At 49.3% G+C, this 22,596-nt stretch overlaps 1 protein-coding gene across 1 annotated transcript in view; it reads right to left on the bottom strand.

Moving 5' to 3' along the window:
• The window catches only part of M1AP (meiosis 1 associated protein), a 344,775-nt gene extending 332,332 nt beyond the window's left edge, over positions 1 to 12,443 (bottom strand). The window contains exons 1-2 of the mRNA XM_085642984.1: positions 12,002 to 12,443; positions 3,772 to 4,063 (exon numbers count right to left, since the gene is read on the bottom strand). Coding sequence (XP_085499110.1) covers positions 3,772 to 4,035 — 264 coding nt within the window. The 5' untranslated portion in view covers positions 4,036 to 4,063; positions 12,002 to 12,443. The remainder of the gene's footprint in view (positions 1 to 3,771; positions 4,064 to 12,001) is intronic.
• Positions 12,444 to 22,596: the final 10,153 nt, after the last annotated feature.

Genomic DNA, 22,596 nt, shown 5'->3' with positions numbered 1-22,596 from the left:
ACTACACTGAGCACTCATTTCATGCCATAATGAATCTATATGCTGCATTTAAATACACATGGTAAGGAGAATGTTTTATACCCTTTTCCTTTTGGATCTACGGATGGCTACGGGGATTTATATTGAATCTTCAAAGGGACCACTATGGCAAAGCATTCTTTTTAAACAGCAGACCAGTTCTGCTCCCAAGGAGAGGAATTTGCCAGTCTGATAGGGCTTCATCTTACCAGGCAAGAGGCTTTGCAGCAGCCGAGAAATCTCCAAAGTGGACTGTGGCAAAACAATCACCTTGAAGCACAACGAGTCTCCAGTCAGCAACTTAAGATGAGGAAACTTACTGCACATCAACAGCGAGGGAAACAGAGGAAGCTCCTTATTGACACTGAAGATGAGACAGGCTTGTAGAGACTGTGGGTGCATCCAGTTACCATCTGTAACTGGAGAAGATTACACTGTTGAGGAACTTCCATTTGAACCCCTGGTGCCGGCCGCAGGATCTGCATGGTCTTCAGCTTTGTGCTTGCTTGTCTGCACCTGTAGCAGGCGGTAGCGTGCCTGAGGGTGCTCTGCTATTAGAACCTCTAGACTGTAACCAGTGGACTCTGTGGTACCAGCCCCATCCCTTTTCATCTCATCTGAGGGCAGCAGGGTATACTAGAGCCCTGACTAGCCACTACCCTCCTAGAGCTAGCCAGGTGGCACACCGAACTGGTGGGACAGTAACTGTGCTTAGGCACCAGGCACGGCTAACCATATCTGTGATACCACTAGAGTGGTGTCCTCTCCAAGGATGGGTGGGCACTCTGTTGCTCCGAGTGGTTTCAACTTCTGAAGCCAAATCACTGCAATATACATATTGGTTCTGTTGCTTTAAATATGAAGCAAAACCCTGAGCAACATGGTCTATAAACTCCAATATTAACTATGCTTATAGTGCTTAGCATCTAGGTGTGATTATACCTCTCAGGGTAAGAGCTCTGGTCCAGAGGGTCATAGAGACTCCAGGTTTTACGGTTTCCTAGTTTTATGGGTAGCATATTTTTCTGTCATTAAACAATATCTTACTTTATAAAGTGAAGCACTGACTGGACGCTGCCTGTCTGTGTAGACTGTAATCTGAATGTCTAACCCGCTTCTCCATCTTGAGTAAGCACTCGGCTCCTGTCTTGCTACCCTGTGAGTCATGGGCTACAGCGGAACGTGGGGTTATCCAGCCTACAGTTGAATACTACTGTGGCCCCAGAAAACCAATGGCGAACGACTTCAAGTGATGAAACTGGAACCCAGTAACCCCGGACTACCCTGGTGTCCCAGAAAACCAGTGGCGAATGACTCCAAGTGATGAAACTCAAACCCAGTAACCCCGGACTACCCTGGTGTCCCAGAAAACCAGTGGCGAACGACTTCAAGAGATGAAACTGGAACCCAGTAAGCCCGGACTACCCTGGTGTCCCAGAAAACCAGTGGCGAACGACTTCAAGTGATGAAACTGGAACCCAGTAACCCCGGACTACCCTGGTGTCCCAGAAAACCAGTGGCGAACGACTTCAAGTGATGAAACTGGAACCCAGTTACCCTGGTGTCCCAGAAAACCAGTTGTCACAATTGCCGGTCACAGGCACCACAGAATATAATTTGTTTTCAGCTGCACAAATAAACCAGTTAAAAGCTGAGGGCTAGATTTAGAGTTTATCCAATGGGTACTCTGCCACTAAAGTGACTGATATCCCGTCCGCCTAATTATAAGTGCATTAGAGTATAATCAGGGCCATGGGGCATTGCAATGCTGTGGCATTTTCAGCATAATTGTGGATTTCCTACACTTGCCACATAATCCACCATCAACTGCATAATCTTCAGATTTTAATTACAAAAATGTGTTCTAGCTGAAACAGATCAACAGTTACTAAAACCGCAGCCACACGTTGCCATGCAGTGGAAAGCCCTTGGCAGAGGTTAACTGGTCTCATTTCAGTTGATTATTGCAATATTTGGGTGCTAAACTGATGCTAATGAGGTGATACCTTTGTCCAGAAAGTGTTACCAAGTGTACCGATGACAAAATAACGAAGTAACACTATCAGAAAACGTGAGAATTCTGCCTCATGGTTGCCTTTTCGCGCTGCATAATTTAGTCACCCCTCACGAATAATTTGGCGCTACTCTTCTGTACAATTCCAGTGACCATGCGTATAATGCACTTGTAATAAGACAGTCGGGATATCAGTCAACATTTGAGGTGGGGTACTATTGCGCCAAACTCTAAACCAGGCCCCAGGTCTGTCATCGTCAGAAAGAGTATATTCAAGAAGCAGACGGTTCTTAGCTTGCCAACAGTATATGGACGTTGACTTTTCAGGAACATAAGGTTCACATCCGAGCACAGAAAGCCGGTTACACTGAGATACTTTGAAGGTATTTCATTTCTACTTTTTAAGATTAGATGCAACACCTTACTGATGGAATATCACTGTATCTCCTCTCGTCTTTAGATATCCACATTTCCCTGCAGACATAAGTGCCCAGCAGAGTGACGAGTCACAGTAGTAATATCCATTGTCCGTTTTCTCTCTTGTCCCATCGTTTTCCCTTTTATTATACTGGACTCGCCTATTCTCATTGTGTGTGGGCAGCGGGGGGTGCGAGAACGGGCAGAAGAGGGCACAGTGCCAGCTGGAGGCAGAGCTTAGACCTGTCTGGCACATTATGTCAGAATAACGCATACAGAACTATAATCTGACATGAATACTGTGTCCTGAATATCATTTAGAAAAATACTGAACCATGAACTACAATCGTGTAATTTTTTGTAGACCATTATAAAGTCAAACGCTATTCTGAAACCAGTATTCTAATACTATGTCACTGCTGGTTCCTAACGGCCAGAAAAGAAAAAAAACACACACTATTACTCTCTCATGTGGGTTACAACAATTTTGCGACCATCACTTTAACCACAATGCTCCTCCCAGTAGACCCCATGTTTCTTCTTTTCGTCCTTCTTTGCTACAGCTCTGTCCATCTCGGTGCGTTGATGCAGCCTTGAGGTGACAATGAGTGGGAGTGGTGGCGGCTGTTTGTTTTAGGGAAGGGTTTGCAATCTGCTCTTTACAGCTCTCGAATGAGAATGCTCCTTTTTGGTTTACTCCATCTTCTCATTTTCCTCTTAAGTCTGGAAAGTGCTGTGCAAAGTCCACCAGAAACAGCTCTTTTCTCTGCCAGACAGGCCAGTAAATGTATCATTCCTACCTTACGTCTACATGATGTCACCTTGCTACGTGAGCAGTTCCAAGTGGATGGAGGTGAAGTAGCTGATTTGGGTGCCCTTTGATGAGATGAACAGCTTTCACATGGAGGCCAGTGAAGAGCTGTGGATGGCGAGAAGAAAGACAATATTGCAGCCTTGATGTGAGAGGACTAGAGCCCGGACAGATGCAGAAATGTATGATTCTGGGGAAAAGGGGTACTTTGCACAACAGGGATACTCATCTAGGAATTGGGGGACCTACATTCCCTTACAAATGTGAGATCTGAAGTAGAGTGAAGGTTTTAAAATCCATGGCTGACAGCAAGGTTTACATGTGAAGGTGGTAAGTCAGGGGTACTTAGGGAGAGCAGAAGGGCCTTTTCTGTGGGATCGTGTTTGAAACACTCGCAGGATTTCCAGGATTAAATGAGCGCAATTAGGTTTCAAGGTGGGTAATATCAGATGATACTTTCAAGAGGAAGAAGGGTTTATGTCAGACTCCGGCTATGATTGGACATACTCACCACGAATGGAAGGAGGCATTCATGCTGGGTCTGTGCAGCATACACGCTCAAGAGGGGTATACGGCAGGGACCGCCCAGGCTGCAGGCCAATGAGAAGAAGTTCTCCAGAGCTTCACAAAGGCTGTTGCAGGTGCCAGTCCAAAACGGAGGTATCACGTCCACGATCAGGATTCTTGGAGGCTGTCGTCCGTGTGTTGTGCCAGGCAATGGTCTGCCAGCGTAGGCCTCGGTCCCTGTTTCCAATCGCATACTGGAGGAATTCATGATCTATGAAGCGCTGAGATGGCGTCGACTGCGGGAACACGAGGGAGTAAAATGGAAACATAACTCATCAGAGAAACACTTGTGCCAGGTTTCAAGAGGTCACACTTCTAGTGGTGCACCAGGTCAGTCCATACTGAAAGTCTTGCTAGCCTATCACAGACCTATTAACACATGTCTCTTCTTCCTGCAACACCCATGCTCTTCCATCCCTTGAGGTACACACAGCACTAGATATACACGTGTCACAGCTCTTCATCTCTGTTACTGAGAACACAGGTACCTTTACTCATGCACCTAGGGCATCATAAAGCTTTTACTCTTGCATCCTATTAGAGGAAACACAAGCAACTCTACTGATGTGCCTGTGTCAAATTGTATCCCGCCACTTCTCATCTTCAGAAAGCTCTATAGATAATCCTCTGTCAGTCAGCAGCAGGTCTGTCTTTTCATAAGAGGGGGGGTTCAAAATGCAACTTCACTAAAGATCATTAGTTTCAAGCTTGAGAATCACAACTCATCAGTCAACTCCATTTCCATTCCTTGTGGTCAAATACTGATTATGTCAAGATAGATTTACAAATGGCTTCCTAAGAGAATGCAGAGAAACTGCATCCCCTGTCTTCCACATATTGTATATTAGGTACAAGTATCCTGTAGAGCAAATAGAAGGTAGTGACATGGCAGGTGAATAAGTGAAATTGGCAGAGGATGAGTTCTATTAAACTGTAATTTGGGGGATATTGGAAGGTGCCAGGCTATGCCTTATCTTTTATGCTGATGATGTATAGGATGTGTTGAAGGTTCAGCTATGGCTCCGTAAGTGTTTTAAGGCAGTGTGTGCTGTTTACCGCACTGCATACTGTGACATGCACTGGTGAGTAGGATCTGTAATGATCATCCCATCTGCCTGCATTGGGCTGGAATTGAGTGAAACATGTATGAGGTTGGTGGGATGAGTTTGCGTGTGAGTTGAGTACGAGTGTATGAGGGCAGGCACTGACAGCCAGGAACAAAGCACGTGGTGATAGGTTATCAGAGGTGCAAGACACGCCTGGCCTGTGGTGTGTAGCCGTCAGAACTCAGGCTTTCAACCTTCAATGGTTGTTAAAATGAGTATTACGGAGTTTGATTATAATACCGCTCACTGAGGCATGAAGAATCATTCCAGTCTTGTTGTGGCCTGTAAATAATGACGGACAATGTGTGGATCTAATAACTTCCTTTTTATTTCTTTTCTCTCATTTTCTGTGCTGGAGATCCCTGCAGCACTCGCCCCTTTCATTCCTCCAACCTCTTACCGACCTCTCCCTTTCCTCTGCCAGTCTATCCCCTCCTTTCTTCCGACCTTGCCCTTAGCCTGCATGGCCATAGCGCTATGCTGATACAGTATGCATGCAGACAATACATCCCAACCCCGGCAGAATGTCCAGTGAACAGTCATCTTACGGTTCTTCGGTGAGCTGAGTGGGTCACCAAGTGGTTCGCTGCAACTGCAGTCGTGGGTCTGGTTCCATGGAATTCCTCAGGTCCGAAGGGGCATCAACTCTTTCACTGCTACGTAATTCTTGACTTGATTCATCAGGGTCATATTGCTACTATTCCACTAGGGCATTGGCTGCTGGATCACACTTTTTGAAATTAGACACATTTTGTGTGATTCTCTTGTCTTCAGAAGCATGGGAGTGATTTTCCGGTGTTTGAAGTTGAGGTAGCTGCGAATCCTGAAAAAGCATGTCCGTTAAATGGAGGGCCATTATCAATTTCAACTACTTTGGATGCCCCATGCGGCAAAGGCCTCATCGAGGACGCTTGCTCTTGTTGACGATACTCGTTATGTGATGGGAAATCTTGAGCACTCATCTATTATGACGATAATGTACCTGCCAGAATTTAAAGGGCCAAAGAAGTCAATGGCTACATGTTGCACACGCAGTCTAGCAAGTCGGACATCTACAATGGGGGGCATGGTTCTTCTCGCCCTACCAGTTGGCACTGGGGGCAGTCCCGAAGTGTGGCTTCAACAATTTAATCGAGAGAGGGAAACCAGACTCATTTCCGTAGCGCCCTTTTGGTGGCCACTATGCCCCTGTGCCCTTCATGCACCAAATTAATGACGCCCTGCGTAACAGTTGCGGTATGACAATCCATTTATCACGTAGTAATAAACTGTTGTCAGTAGTTGTAAGTTCTTCTTTGACATGTCAGAAGGAAGCAAGATGGTGAGTGAAATCCTTTGTCATCATGTGGTTCATTGAGGTGTCTCCATGAGTTTGTTCGAAGGTGAAACATTGTCTTGGAGCGTAGCATCTTTAGCCGTGCCTTCTGTGATTGCTTCCAGTGGAACAACAGGTGGTCTTACTCGATCAATGATTAAATGAATGTATTCACCAGCCAGCAAGTGTCTCGTCTTTGATGAGGTCCAAGGATGTCATGACATGTAGTCAGCTGGGTTTTCTGCCTTTCCTGGCGTGTGAACGATTGTATAGGTGTATTCTTGAAGGAAAATACCACAGGGCTCGAGCCTAGATGGCATCTTTGCGCGAGGGTTGGCAAATAGGATTGTGAGGGCCTGGTGAACCATAATAAGAGAAATGCTTCCCATAAATAAAGATATAGAAATGCTCATAGGCCCAGACGACTGCCAGGCTTTCTTTTTCTGGCTGTGAGAATACTCTCTTGTGTCTGTCAAACTGCAGGCTGGCGTACCCTACGATGTGTTGTTGGTCATCTTCGTTTTCATATTGGGTTACAATAGCTCCGAATTCCACTGGACTGGCGTCTTTAGTGATTTTGGTCTTCCTGCGAGGATTGAAGTATGCCAGGTTGGTGGCTGATCCTACAGCCGTTTTGACTCTGGTGAATGCTTGCTCAGTTTGCAAACCATCGAAAGGGTTGACCTTGCTTTGTGAGTTCTCGTAAGGGATAGCTGAAGGTGGTGTAGTCCTTTATGCCTCGGGCACAATAGCTGACCATTCCCAGGAAGGACTTTGTCACTGGCGTCTTGGGGAAAGGGAGTAGCAGTTAATGCAGTGACTTTTTCAGGGTCAGGCCTCAGCCCTTCGTTGGAGCAAATGTGACCACAGAATTTTAGAGTGGATTTGCGAACCTCACATTTATCTCGATTGTGAGTCAATTTGGCTTCCAGAAGGGGGTGAAATACCCGATCCAGAGCTTTGTCGTGCTTCTTGATGGTGTCATCCAACACCAGGATCTCATTGCTGTAGTTGAAGGAGATGGAAATGGGATGAATGACTCTCCTCATTGCTTCTTGGAATATTTTCGCAGCTGATGAAGTGCCAAAATTGAGGTGTTTGTATCGGAAAAGGCCTTGATGATATGAAAATGTGGTGATACAGCGAAACCTATCAAAGCTCGAGCTGATGACAACCTTTGCTTAGGTGCAGTTTTAAAAAGACCTTTGCCCCATTCAGTCGAGCCTAGGGTGCCTCTCTCGTTCAATTGCAGTGTTTGGCACCCTCATGTCAACACAGAGGCGCACTTTGTTGTTCAATCTCCGTTTAGGTACTACCACCACTGGAGACACCCAGGGGAATGGGCCAGTCAATCTCTCCATGATATCAGCCCTCAGTAAGTCCTGTAACTCATCGTTCACAGCTTGTTGAAGGTAGAATCGCACTTTACAGTGATGTTGAGCCATAGGTGTTACCTGTTCATTGATGTGTAGCCGGACTTTAATATGAGTCAATTTTCCAAGCCTGGTGAACAATTTGGGAAATTTGCTTACGATGTCTGGTTCGTCATCCACTTTGTACAGTAGCTACACGTTTCAGGTGTTCTGCAGTGTGCAGATTGAGAAGGCAGTCGACTGCTTCTGGCCCATCTATGACATGGATTTGGGCATGCACCATTCTGTCCTTGTATGTCCGGGATGTGTGAAATTGTCCTAGGCATGGTAATGGTTCTTTGGACATGGCAGAAGGAAGCCAGATGGTGTGAGTGAATTCCTTTGTCATCATGTGGTTCATTGAGGTGTCTCCATGAGTTTGTTCAAAGGGGAAACATTATATCTTGGAGCGTAGCATCTTTAGCCGTGCCTTCTGTGATTGCTTCCAGTGGAACAGCAGGTGGTCTTGCTTGATCAATGACGAAATGAATTTATTCACCAGCCAGCAAGTGTCTCGTCTTTGATGAGCTTCAAGGATGTCATGACATGTAGTCAGATGGGTTTTCTGCCTTTTCTGGTTTGTGGACGATTGTATAGGTGTATTCTTGAAGGCAAATATCACAGGGCTCAATCCTAGGTGGCATGTTTGCTCGAGGGTTGCCACATATGCTTGTGAGGGTCTGATGAACCATGATAAGAGTAAAATGCTTCCCATAAATAAAGATATAGAAATGTTCATAGGCCCAGACGACTGCCAGGCTTTCTTTTTCGGGCTGTGAGAATACTCTCTTGTGTCTGTCAAACTTCAGGCTGGCGTACCCTACGATGTGTTGTTGGTCATCTTCGTTTTCATATTGGGCTAGAATAGCTCCGAATTCCACCGGACTGGCGTTTTCAGTGATTTTGGTCTTCCTGCGAGGTTTGAAGTATGCCAGGTTGGTGGCTGATCCTACAGCCGTTTTGATTCTGGTGAATGCTTGCTCAGTTTGCAGACCATCGAAAGGGTTGACCTTGCTTTGTGAGTTCTCGTAAGGGATAGTGGTGTAGTCCTTTATGCATCGGGCACAATGGCGGCCATTCCCAGGAAGGACTTCGTCACTGGCATCTTGGGGAAATGGAGAGTTAAGTAATGCAGTGACTTTTTTAGGGTCAGGCCTCAGCCCTTCGTTGGAGAAAATGTGACCACAGAATTTTAGAGTGGATTTGTGAATCTCACATTTATCTCGATTGCGAGTCAGATTAGCTTCCAGAAGGGGGTGAAATACCCGATCCAGAGCTTTGCTGTGCTCCTTGATGTTATCATCCAACACCTGGATGTCATCGCTATAGTTGAAGGAGATGGAAATGGGATGAATGAATGACTTGCCTCATTTCTTCTTAGAATATTTTCGCGGCTGATCATTTGAATATGTGGTGATACAGCGAAACCTATCATAAAGCTCGAGCCTTTGCTTAGGTACAGTTTGGAAAATACCAATGCCCCATTCAGTAGAGTAATCATATCATTGATGTGATGCCCAGGGTGCCTCTCGTTCAATTGCAGTGTTTGGCGCCCTCATGTCAACACAGAGGCGCACTTTGTTGTTCATGGTAGTGGTTCTTTGGACATCCAGGTGTACACACGCACAGCAGCCTTCTGCACCTTGGGTTTCTGGTTCATTTTATCGTATTCCACGATGCATATATAGTTGAAATATGTTACGCTGTCTAGTGCAAACTTTGCTGGATGATTTCCCATTTAAATATGCAGTCTCGGGTATTTCTTTGGTCTTTCGGAATCAGCTACCACGCATATTTGTCACTGTCTTGAGAAATCGGGGAGAGGGATGATGGATGAGGACTCACGAGATGATGAGCGTTGAGATCTGTACGTAACATGGGATTATAAGCTGGTTCGTGGCGAGCTGGTTAGCGTTCTTGCCTGTAATGTACTGCTTTCACATGGTGACGACACCTGGAATCTTTTGAGGGTTGCGACAAGTCCTTTCGAGAGGCTTTGCACACATTTTCGAAGTGATTCTCAATCAATCATTTGTAAAGCGCACTACATATCCGTGAGGGTCTCAAGGAGCTGGGGGGGGGGGGCGCGCTACTGATCGAACAGCCGGGTCTTTAATAGCCTCCTGAAGGTCAGCAGGTCTTGGGTCTGTCGTAGGCTCAGTGGGAGGGTGTTCCATGTCTTGGCGGCGAGATGGGAGAAGATCTCCCGCCGGTGGTTGTTCTTGTAGCCGTCTGGGGTGGCTATGACGATGTCGGGTGCGGAGGAGTTGTTCAGCCAGGTCTCTGTCAGGAAGGCGACGTCCGGGGATGTTGTGTCGAGCAGGTCCCAGAGCTCGACGGCGTGTTTGCGATTCTCCTTTCCACAATAGCGACATCGTGGACCCATGGCCTGGCAAGATCCTACATGAGGATATTCTTGGCCGCAGTAATAACATTCTAGCTATTGTCTTCGACTGCTTCCACTCTGTTTTTTGCTTCGAGTACTGTCTGTGGATTTGGGAGTTCGCCCTTGTTCTGACTTTCATCATGCTTTCATCCGAGACTGAAAACGGAACGCTTGTTCGCGTTTTTCTACTTTTCCTGCTTTCACTTTCTTAGCATGTTCTTTGACCTGATGATTGACTCATCAGTTCTTCAATGTCATCCAGTGAGTAAGGTTTCTTCAGCAGACGACGACGTAGTGATTCAGATTGACCTCCCCCTATGATTCGTAGGCAGAGAGCATCCTCAGTAGTTAAGTTGTCAAATTTGCAGTATCGGGCTAGGCGTTTCAGACCCGTAATAAAGTCTCCAATTGATTCATCCTTTTCCTTGAAAGTGTAGTGTTCATAATCAAAATTGTGTTTGTGGAGAAACTTCCTGTTTAGTGCGTCTCTCACGTCTTGATAGGAAGTGGAAACAGCCACCAACATTTCTTTGATGATATGACCAATGTCTTTACCTTTAAAGTTACGCAGGGCAATGAGTTGCTGATCTAGGTTGGTGACTTGTGGCCCCTTCATGAAGTCTTCAAAGTCATCCAGCCATTCTTGCCAACGGGGACCCATGTTGCTGCCAGGTGAGAGTCAAAGGCTTCGGAGGGCGTAGGAAGGAGACACCAAGCATCGCTGGTTTATGCTGTGCGTTACACAATGAATCCAGTGAGGACGACATCTGACGCTATGTTTGCCCCAAAGATGTGAAGCAGGGGTGTTTTCCAATGAGTGGTTTCCTTTTCAGGGACAGTTAGGGTGTGCAGCAAGAGGAGCAAAAGTATTCAGCGATAGGAATCCTTCAGATTTTCAGTTATGTGTGAGGTCAGAGATCTGCCAGGTGCTGAATTGCTTAGATCGTGAGGTAAGCGCATGTGTGCATGTAAACTGTCCACAGGTATACATACAGGCTAACAGGAGCATGGGCGCCTGACTCTAAGATGGCCAACTTGGTAGAAACAAAGTTCCTGAATCAGCTGCTTGACTTCAAAACGGCCGCTCGGGAGAGACCCAGTTGCACGAGGCTTCAGGAGTGCAGGGAGGTCACCAGAATGTATCTGGGAATACAGAAGAGGGAGACCAGCTTACCCCGATGCAGTGGGTGAACAGTCAGGACGGCATATAGGTAGGCTGGGCTCTCGATGGTGCGTGTGTGGCTGAATGTTTTGGGGCAGGGTGTTCTCCAGTGGCCACGGAAACTTCACCAAATGATGAGGAGGGTGGGCTCATGTTACAATGAAGGGTGGGAGGGAGACGGTGAAGTGTGGAGTGGCTTCCCCCAGGTGAAGAGTAGAGTGGGCTCCAGCTACAAGGATGAGTCAATGTGGCGCTGGTGGTACAGCGAGATGATGGCTCAGAAAAGGCACACAGCAGGCACTTACTCCTACAGATACACCGCAGGCACCGGGAGGTCCCGCACGTCGACCACCCTTGTCGCCGGTTGTTGTGTCCTGAAAATAATAATAGACACTGGGTGGATGTAATAATTTCCTTTTCTTATGTGCCAGAGCTCCCTGTGGCACTCGTCCCTTTCCTTCCTCCAACCACTTACTGACCCCTCCCTTTCCTGTTCCCACCGCTCAGCTTCTGACCGTGCCCCGACCTGCACGGTCCTAGCAAGTGTACACCATAACAGCAGTGCTAGGAAAGACTGTGGGAGGTGTAGGTATTCGTGGGAGGGGGCAGGGTGCTGATAATTCATGCTGATGGCTCGTCAGTGGGGGCAGTGCACGGAAGGTCTGGGCTCGAGGTGGAGTCACAAGGGAGCCCCGGCAGCAGGTGTTTGTGGCTTGTCTTTTATTGACAACACAATAAATAATACATTATTAAAAGTATCTCATGCCAGGTGCTGGCGTGGGCCGGGCTTTACCTTTCCCTGTTCTTGCAGACGAGGGGCCCTGACACAAGGGACAAGCCTCGGATCTAGGCCTCTCTTCAGTAGGTGGGCCTGGGCTCCACAACTGGCAGCTCACAGCCCGGGCGGAGGCGGACCGGGGAGGGAGGAAGGCCGGCGTCTCCTGCGGCCCTCAGGCCGCCTGGGCTCACACCCCCACAGGGAGGAAGGCGGAAAAGGGAGGAAGGCCGGGCGGACCGGCGGCTTCTGCAGCCCTCAAGCGGGCTGGGCTCACACCCCCACAGGGAGGAAGGCCGGGCGGACCGGCGGCTCCTGCAGCCCTCGAGGCCGCCTGGGGTCACACCCCCACAGGAAGGAAGGCGGAAGAGGGAGGAAGGCCGGGCGGACCGGCGGCTTCTGCAGCCCTCAGGCCGCCGCCTGGGGACGTCTGTGTTTCACCCTCCTATTTCGAACACGACTTCCGGGTCCCGCCAAGTCCTTCCTCTCTTTCCAATGACCCGCCGGGCTCTTCACAGTCCTTCCTCTCTTTCTAATCACACCACAAAGCAGACTGTGCCAATCAGGACATAGTCCTACTTCGAGAGGGATGCCCATTGGCCAATTAGGAGACAAGTTCAGTTCGAAGGAGATAGCCCTATTTTGCTATGGATTCTTCCTGACCAATCAGGACGGAGCGGTCGCTCTTCTGAGGTCACAGCTGCCAAGGTTTTCGATTGGCCCTGTGTGACATTCCATAATTTAGGAGTAATTATGAGTGACATTTCAACGACTATGAGTGACATTTTCTCACGACCAAAATCAATCAATGAATAAGGGGAAACATATGAATATCAGAAATTACACACATTTGAGCAACGAGAACCCGTAAGAAGATCTTAAAAGCGCTACAAAGCACCAAAAATGGAAGGTCACTTAGGAAGGAAAGTGGTGGTAAGGGGCATGCTGAAAGAAGCATTTGTCCTCTCTGGTCGAAAGAGTGAGCAGCATGGACAATGCATTAAACCCAGAGTGCCTGCTTCTAAGCACTACCATCAGACACAAAAGAAAGACCAGAGAGCAGAGTTATAGAAATTATGACAGCGCTGTGATCAGTCTGAGCTAGCAGAACCCCTGAGCTAACTACAGAACACCAATGGCATGAAGAGGGAAATAAAGAGTGGACTGGGGTGGGGAAGCTTGGATTCTTGTAACCCCTGGCATGGGGTGGGGGAAAATGAGAAAAAGAGAGCTGGCTGGCAAACTACAGAGGTTTTGTGGCTGTTTCAGTGACAGGTTAAATCTGTGTTACATCCTTCACAACTTGATATTTTTAAGTTTATTAAAAAGGCATTTTAGTTTGCAAAATACCCAAATTTCCATTTTTTAAACAGTACATCCGTCTAGTAGAATTAAAATGCAAAACATTATAGGTAGGCATGTGCCTACTTGACTGCAAATATGACTACACTATGCGAATAACTTAGAGGACGCCCAATAGCCAGATTGGGTAAATATGGTGTTCAGTGATTTACATGAAATTTGATATACACTTGCTAAATGCTGATTTGAACTTTTTAATAACTATTAGATAAACAGATATTGATTAACAAGAAATGCGTTAGTGTGATTTATTGAGGGAGGTAAGATCAAAATCTTGAAATGAGTTTTAGCTGGTTCTAAAATCATCATCAACCAATCCAACTAATTTGATCCACATGGGAGGAGTGCCTTGATGTTTAAGATTGAGATCTGCAGGAGAAAGGGTATTAATGTATAGATATGTAAATTGATTTTCTTTCTATAGGTCATAAGGTCGAGTGCTGTCTTTCTATAGGTCATAAGGTCGAGTGCTTGAACCGCTCTTCTCTCCTGTATGTGCAGACCAGTGTGAAGTGACGTGTGATTGTTGGTGTTATGGGCCCCACCAATGACTGCATGTGTGAAAGTGTTAGTGTGATATCTGGTCTGTGACGAAGGGAGGATATTGGTACGGTCTCGTTCATTTCCCTGTTACCTAGGTTTCTGCGCTCCAACAAATGCCGCACCGGAATGGGAAATCTTATCCTTTTAATAATAAATTGTAGCCACCAAGTGACTCAGCAGCTATTACCTTAGTCAGCCGCCAAGCCTGCCATGTGCAACACGCATGACACGGCGCACTGCCATTCCTTCAGTTTAGTCAACATTATCAGAGCTACTACGGCTTTGCAGCCACGGAGGCACTATCCCATTTATGCGTAACTTTGCTTTTCAGTGCGGTGATGTGGACCACCGCACTGAAACGCTTTAGTCTAACGCCTGATGTGTGGTACTTGGCAGGACTGCCACAGGTGAGTGCCAGGTGCAGAGTGCAACAGAATTTTCATGATAGCTTACTGACTCAATGAAACCAGGCTGAGTCTAGCTGTGCTGGACTCACTTGTGACTGTGTCATATAAGTGCTTCCCAGTGACTGCACCCAGGCTGAGACAGAAAGTGTTTTTGGCCGGGCTGGGTAGGGGGCCACAGGGCTTCATTTACAGTGTGGTGTCTGAAGCACTGGCCTGGGCAGGCCTGCTGGGAATTTTCTTGGTCTTGTACCTTCTGCAACAGGCTGTTTCATTGAGGATGCTCAGAAGAGGCTACTCCTTTCTGTGTCACGGCTGGTCATCAGTTGGACTCCATTACCTCCTCGTTAGACCTCCCCGTCACTGCCATTACCATATGAGCATTAGCTCCTCCCCAGAACTCCCAAGCAAAAACTCCATAGCCCATTCCTACCTACCAGGCCACTCCCACATCCTGTAGCACATAATCCTTGACCCATGTAAGCACATCCTGTTGTTGTTTGCTGCGAACTACTCCTTGCAAGACTCTAACTAATTACAGGTGAGGGTGCGGTGGTCCGCTATAGCGACCATTGTGTGAGTATTAGGGGTAAAGTCCCTGCTATAGCAGGACTGTGCTGTTGTTTTTATGACTCACCGCCTCTTGTCCTCGTAATTCTTTGATAGAATCATGGTGTTTCAATGGTTCCCCTCTTCCGGGTATGATCCCCCGCTGTAGTGGGGACCACCTGGGGGGTGTAGGGGATTTTTGAGAGCACTTTGCGGCGCTCTCTAGGCACGCCTGGGGCATGGCGGGAGGGCGGGCTTTCATTTCGGAGCGCGGGTCCGACAGAAGCTGGTACGCGTTGGCTCAGTTATTACAAAATTGGCTGGCTGCCGGCACCTGCAAAGCACGGACGCCGGCGTGTTACCTACGGCTCCATAACCGCGACCGGTTGCTAGGCCGGTCCGTGGGAGGTTGTGGTGCTCGCATGTGAACATAGCATGTTACAACACTGCTAATACACCGCATACCAATGACTTGCTGTGGGGGGCGCAAAGGTATTGGATTCAAAATCCAACACCTTCCCTGTTGCTGCGCAAACTGGAGTAAGAATAGTAAATAATACTATTCCTACTCCAGTATGCGCAGCAGCTGGGAAAGTGTTGGATATAAAATCCAACACCTTCGCTGCTGCTGCGCAAACTGGAGTAGGAATAGTAAATAATACTATGTAATGACTTGCGATGTAAAGGTATTGCGTACTAACAATGCGGTCGTTGTAACGACCGCGTTGTAATAGCATCCCGTTGTTTTAACAGCATTTTATACGCTGTTTCCCCTCGCAGGAAGTACATAATTTAGGCATTTTGGGTTTTACCGCTGACTTAGGCAGCAGGAGTGCATTAAATTGGAATGAGTCACTGTGGCCCAATGGTTACGGTCTCTGACTCGTATGCCTTAGGTTATGTGTTCAAATCCTGGGGTTTCAATGGTTGTGGTTTCTGAGATAAAATTATAAGATTACCTTATGGCATTTCTACACAAATAGCGCACTTGTCCAGGAAAATTGCGGGTCATTAGGTTTGGCATACCAAGTGGTGTTACTTACTATTTGCAGGGGTTAGATCCCTCGGGGTTGACTTTGCATCTGGTGCTCTGCCTTGGGCCCTTAAAGCCTGGGCCAATTTAGGTCGTGGGTTTTAATTGATTTGGGAGACCATGATTGGATGTCTTCTGGGTTGGCCGTCTAGGCCTGGTGATATTGGCTGCTTTTGCTGGGGGCTTCCTGGGATTGGCCCCTACTGGGTCATATTTGATTAGTAGTTATAGGGGGCTTCCCTCAATATATTTAAAACAGTGTGTGTTCCTCTGGCCATTGTTCATCATGGATGGGTGGCGGTCAGAGATGAGTGGCCTCCAGGAGAAAGAGGTGGTGGTGGCTGGGCCTTCCATGGTGCCTTCCGTGTACAATGGGTAGAATATGATTGAATCCGCGGTGGCAGTGGCTTTTCTAGCTAGGGAATGCAAGGGACCTAAGAGGCTGCAATTGGATGCCCCAGCTGTCCCAGATCCTGAGGAGGAGTCGGATGAGGAGGTGAAAGGTTGTTTGTACAAGAGGCTGACCTCCACAGTATTCTGCAGCATGTGTGGGACAATTTGGGGTTCCCAGATCCCTCGGAAGGTGATGAGTTGGAGGACTCTTTTGCTAATTATCAACGTCGGGAGCCTGAGTGCCTTCCCATTCATAAATCTGTGAGAAATGTATTGGAAGGGGAATGGAAGGATATTGACAAGCATACTTTCCCCCGGTTTCTGGCTAAGAGATATCCTTTGCAGCGGTTCTCTGAGGAGTTTCCTGGTGAAGGTGGATTCCCTGCTGGTGGGACTTGCATCTCAGATTTTGGTGGTTTCCGAGGATGCGGTTCCCTCTGATCCTGGGGACAAGAGGGTTGAAGGGGCTTCGAAGAGGTCCTTTGCTGCCTCTAACCTTGCAGTTCCATCTGCGGCTTACACTAGCTACATGGTTCAGTCTCTCCTGAAGGACTGTCAGGGTATTTCAGAGCAACTCTTCCAGGATGAGGACCCTGCTGAGTCTTTGACAATGTTGGGGCAGCAATTGCTCTTCCTGGCTTATTTGTCCTTTGATTCCCTTAGTGCTGCGGCTGGGGCCTCGGTGGCGGCTAGGAGACAGTTATGGCTAAATCCTTGGAAAGCAGAGGCGGCGCAGAAGGCTGCCCTCATGAAGGTTCCTTTTACAGGCTCTAAACTATTTGGGGATCCGTTGGAGACCTTAATTAAGAAACGGCGGAGGCCAAAAAGTTGTTAGCTCCGGTTCACTCTTCACAGAAAGGGACGTTTGCTAGTTATAACCGGGCTTTTGGGCAGGCATTTCAATCTAAATTGCCACCCAGCCCTTTCGTGGTAGGGGACGTGGCCAGGGCATCCCTTCCTTCCACAAGTTCCAGGATCAGCAAGGTGCCTCCACTTCTTGGGGGCCGTCAAAATCAAGACTATGTGAAGGGTTTGGAAAAGATGCCGGCTGGGGCTCATATCAAGGTTTTTTTCCAGTCTGGGTATAGTTTGTTCGGGATCAATGGGTCCTGCGGATTGTCAAGCTGGGTTATCAGATCGAATTTGGGGTTCCACCAGAGGATGTGTTCCAGGCTACCCCTATTACCAGATCTCATGTCAAGTGTCGGGCTCTGTTGGAAGGGGTTCAGGACCTGGTTTCCAAAGGGGCAGTGTTGAGGGTGCCTGTGAGCCAACAGGGTCGATGGGTTTACTTGATCCTGTATCTGATCCAAAAACCAGATGGGGACTTCCGTCCTGTTCTGGATCTGAAGGCAGTGAATTTGTGCATCCCTCATTAGTCCTTCAAAATGTTGTAGCTACATATGATTCTGCCCTTCCTGTCCTTGGCGGATTTCCTTGCTTCTCTGGATCTCAAGGATGCCTACTAACATCGCTTCCCAGAGGTTTCTACGGTTCTGTGTGGGAGTCGATCATTACCAGTTCCAGGTATTACCATTTGGGCTGTCTGCCTCGCCCAGGGTGTTTACTAAGGTATTGACAATCTTAGTGCAGTTTTTGCATACTCGGGGGATCCAGGTGTTTCCTTACTTGGATGACTGGTTGATCTCTTCCTCTTCTTTCTTTAAGGCTCAAGCACATACCCAGGAGGTTTGCCGGCTCCTTCAGCAGTTCAGGTGGATTCTGAACTTCCCATCTGTGCCCCACTCAGGAATTCCTGTTCATTGGGGGGGGAGGGGTCTTCAACACCAAAATGGGTAAGGTTTTCTTGTCAGAACATCACAGACTGACTCAGGTGTGTGAGCTGAGGAAGGTGTTGGTAGCCCAGTCTTCCACGTCTCGACAGTGGTTACGGGTTCAGGGGTTAATGTCTTCTACCGTAATGATTGTTCCTTGGGCCCGTTTGTACTTGTACCCCCTGGTGAAATATGTTCTGGGGCATTGAAGCCCTTGTCCAGCCTGGTTCAAATATCTTTGCTCCCATCACTGCGTGTAGCTAGCTTCCTAGGTACAGGTCTGTGAGAAGTTGGCCTGGTATATGCTGTTCACTAGTTAAAGTGGACACCTTGCACCAGTACAATTCGACTCTTATAGTAGTAGGTTTAAGACAACCTTTAAAGAAAGCTATCCTAGTGGTAGCTGTGGAGAGCAGCCTTCAGGCTAAGTCTTTAGAGGAATGTAAAGCAGCTTGTTTTACCACATGATCTCTTGAATTACCAAATAAAAGGACACCACACAGGTATATATATCAAATATATATGTATTTATTACTAAACAACTCTCTACTAATCTCTTTATGAGATTAGAAGGCAGGAACATATGCACAATCAATGTTTCACAATAAGTTAAGCACAAATATGGCTGGGGCCCTAGGGGCGTACCAGAAAAAGAGACTTGCAAGGGGACAAGGCCTACGGCCTTCAGAAGCACTGGGGCCTCACGAGACCACCCAAGGCAGGTAAGTAAAGTACCCACAGGAGACGCATGCAGTGTGAGAACACAGCCGCGAATCCCTATTGACTTCAATAGAGCAAGTCACGATTAGAAATTAAGAGTTTATGGATACTTCGGGAGAGTCTACAAGCAAGTCACTTACAGGGTAAGTAGTTCTAGAGCCAACACCCACAGGAGCACCGGAGTGCTGAAGTTACCTCACCCAGGGAAGCCGGGTGCATAGGTGTCTTTTGGTGTCGGGTCGCGGCGTCGTTTTCAATGGGAGCTAATGAAGACTTGCTGCTTGGAAGGCCTGAAAGCAGAGGAACAGTGTTCAAAGTCACCTGGCAGAGACCCGGGGCAAGGAAGATGGATGCCCACAGTCGTCGGGTGATTTCAGGTGATCCACGGGTGTCTTGACTCTTCAGCCACGAGATCCAGGAGGCGTCGATGACAACCAGGAGCTGGATTCGGTGTGTGCCACAAAGTCTGCAGCTTACTGCGGTGTCGGTGACCAGATTGGAGCCAACAAGCCTTGGTAACAGCAAGTCTCGTGGAAAGGATAAAAAGTCAGCGGTGCAGACCAGCAAGGTCTGAGGGACTCACCTAGCGAGGGTAAGTCAGGGCAGGCCTGGAACAGCCAGAGGAGCCCTTTGAAACTGTAGAAAAGTCTTCAGGGGACCCACAAGCCAACCGGCAAGAGATCGCGAAGATGCCTCAGGAGGATCCACTCAACAGGGGCTCACGGTCACTCGGGACGGGGTAGGCCTCTGATCTTTGGAGGGGTTCCTGCTAGAGGCTTGGACCACACGTGGTCCAATGCACAGGTTCGTAGAACGTCGTGAAGGGGTTGCACTCGAAAATAGTGCACGGTACCCAGGGATTGTGGTTCCTCGTCACTCGTGGGGTCCACTTGCCTCAACATCGCTGGGGACTCAAAATGGCCTTGGAGAAGTCAGGAAATCCTCTTCCTGGGCTGCAGGGACTTCGGGCTCCGGCGGGAGCGATATAGTTTGCGACCGTTGATTGCAGTTTTTGGTGCCTGCCAAGCAGGGGAGTCACTCCTTTACTCCAAGGGAGATTCTTCCATCTTCCAGAGGTAGTGGAATGTCGAAGGTCCAGGATTCTTCTTCAGAGCGTCATCCAGGGGTATCTAGTTTGTAATGGCAAGGGTTCCCTAACTTATACTGAAAGGAAGGGAGGGACTAGCTCTATGACCCCTCCTGTGGGAGGGTCAGGGGAGTGGGTGGCTACACCCACTTCCCTTTGTCCAGTTTGTCCATTTTGTCCAGTTTGTCCAGTTTCGCGCCAGTTTGAAGTGGTGTACACACAGAGGAGCCTACTGCTCCCCCAGTGCAGGACTTCAAAGCACTCTAGGAGTGCACCCACCCAGCCCCAATACACTAAACCCTGTCTGGGAGGTGGATACCTATTGTTGGGCCTCCTCCACTGCGAGTTTCGGTCATCAGCAGGAAGGCAGGCCAGTGTCTGTGACTTGTGGCATCCATTTTGTGATGCCAGGGCTCTTCAGGATTCTACCACGTTTCCACAGTAGGTACATGTCTATCCCTCTAGAAGGGTGGGATCCTACTCCCACACCAGTTACTGGTGTGGGGGTATGATTCCAAAGCATTTGACACCAAACACGACCTGTTTTGATGCAGCCATTCCAAAGTTAGCATTTACCACGAGGTTATAATGCACTTATACAGTATACGTTTTGACCGCATTCACAAACAGCCCCAGAGAATAGACTCTGAGAGCTGCAGAGGGGCCCTGCTCAGGCAGAGGCACCCCCTCACATGGAAACCAATCACCCTGCCCTCAGGATTGATAGTGCCTGCCTTAGGGGTGACTGATAGGTTTATATGTGTGTGCAGGGAGAGGTATATAGTGAATCTATATCTCAGTGAGGAGTGCTAACACCACCTCACCCAGGCTGCAGTAGCAGGCCTGTGGTGTCTGCTTCCCAGGGGTGGCATAATACATGCTTAAGCCCCTTTTAGGCCTGTGAAGTACCTATGCCCTTGGTACCTAAGGTACCACATACTAGGGGCTCATAAGGTACCACAGTATCCAATCACTAGTGCATCTAATATGCACTCCACGGGGGCGTGGCTAGGCGCCGAGGTGAATGGCCGCCTGATCCCGGAGCTCCGCCGGGACCGTTGGTGTCCCACCGAAATCCGGACCTAATCCGCGCTGCGGGGAGTGCCCTTGTAGCTCCCCCGGCTCCCCCCTGACCCAGTGCCCAAGAGGGCGGCTCGGTGACCCCAGGCGACGCTCGCACGACCCAGGAGGGTGGCCGCAGTGGTCGGCGGCGGCCGGACGCCCCGGCTCCGGAACTCTGCTGCGGCTCCCGACGCCACTTGAGGCCCCGGCGTGGGCCTGCCCGCTGACACGCACAGAGCGACGCCGTCATAGGAGAAAGCGGTGCATCGCGAATCGGAGCCGGAGATCATCGGCTTCCTCGGAGCAGGTGCGGGATCGCGACTGGGGCCGCGACGGACTGCTTCCCTGGCCGAGAGGAGGACGCCATTTTGAGGCCGCGGCGGAGCGGAGGGGGGCCTGCCGCTGAGAGACGCCCTGCCCTACCCTCCGGTGAGACCTCGGGACGCGCCTGGGGCTGTGAACCGCCTGGCTGCCCGGAGGTGAGACGGACCGCTCTACTCTTTCTCGGACCCGGCTGGTGGCGGCGGAGACCCTCTTCCCCCTCTCGCTCCCTGGCAGAGTGCTCTGGGCTTCAGCCTCCGTCCGTTGACCCAGCCCGGATCAAGGGGCGCCTGGGCGATGCGCAAGGAACCACCAGTCGTCCTAGAGAAGGTGCACGCTCGTGACTGGGGCTGCGGCGGAGTGACTCCCGGGCATAGAAGGGGACGCCATTTTGTGGCCACAGTCGAGCAGAAGGTGGCCTGCTGCGTGGGAGCGCCCGGCCCACTCACCCGGTGAGGCCCACGGCCGCGACTGGCTACGGCGTACCGCCTGGCAGACTGGGAGTGGGACGGTGTACTGTAACGGATTCTGGGCCTCCTTTGTGGCGGCGGGGATCTCCCTCCCTCTGTTGATCCTTGGGCGAGAGCGGTGGGCCAAGGGCTACGTCAGTGAAAGCTGGTCGGACCTCAGGACACCTCGGTTCTGCGGAGGGCGGTGCCGCCTGCGGCCCACAGGGTGCCCGGACCGCCATGCGACCCAAGACTGGAGCCGCAACGCAGGCCAACAAGCTTGACCAATATACAGTAGCCAAGGCGCCACCCCCGGCGGAAAGGGCTCCGAAGGATGATGCAGACCCCGCGGACCCTTCCCTGAAGTCCATCATGGCTGCGATTCAAACCCTGGGCACGAACTTGGAAACCAAGATGGACAAGATCACTATTGAAGTGGCCCTTCTCCGAGCTGACCTAGGGAAAACCACTGACCGATCCAAGACTAATGAAGTCGACATTAAGGCCCTACAGGACTCGGAGAAGCGGCTTGAGGGCAGGGTGAACGAACTAGTACACCAGCACCGCCTAATGGCCCTGCGGCTCGATGATCAAGAAGGGAGGGCTCGGAGAAGTAATATCCGCGTCGTGGGGGTGGCGGAAGGACTTGAAGGAGACAGTGTGGAGCTTTTCCTGGAGGATCTGATCCTACGACACCTCAAACCCAAGCGTCTCTCGAAGCTCTTCACCATTGAGCGGGCGCACAGGGCCCCTATCCCACGACCCAAGCCTGGAGCCATGCCACGGACGATCATAGCCAAAATTCTGAACTTCCGGGACCGGGACGCAATTCTTCAGGCGGCGAGACAGCACGGTGACCTACGATACGAGGGGGCCACAATCCGGTTCTTCCCCGACTTCACGCTCCAGGTCCAA

Source organism: Triturus cristatus, chromosome 2_2 (assembly GCF_964204655.1).
Source record: "Triturus cristatus chromosome 2_2, aTriCri1.1, whole genome shotgun sequence".
In the NCBI taxonomy this organism is placed as follows: Eukaryota; Metazoa; Chordata; class Amphibia; order Caudata; family Salamandridae; genus Triturus; species Triturus cristatus.
Note: the sequence above shows the minus strand (reverse complement) of the source record. Positions and strands in the feature narration are given on the sequence as shown.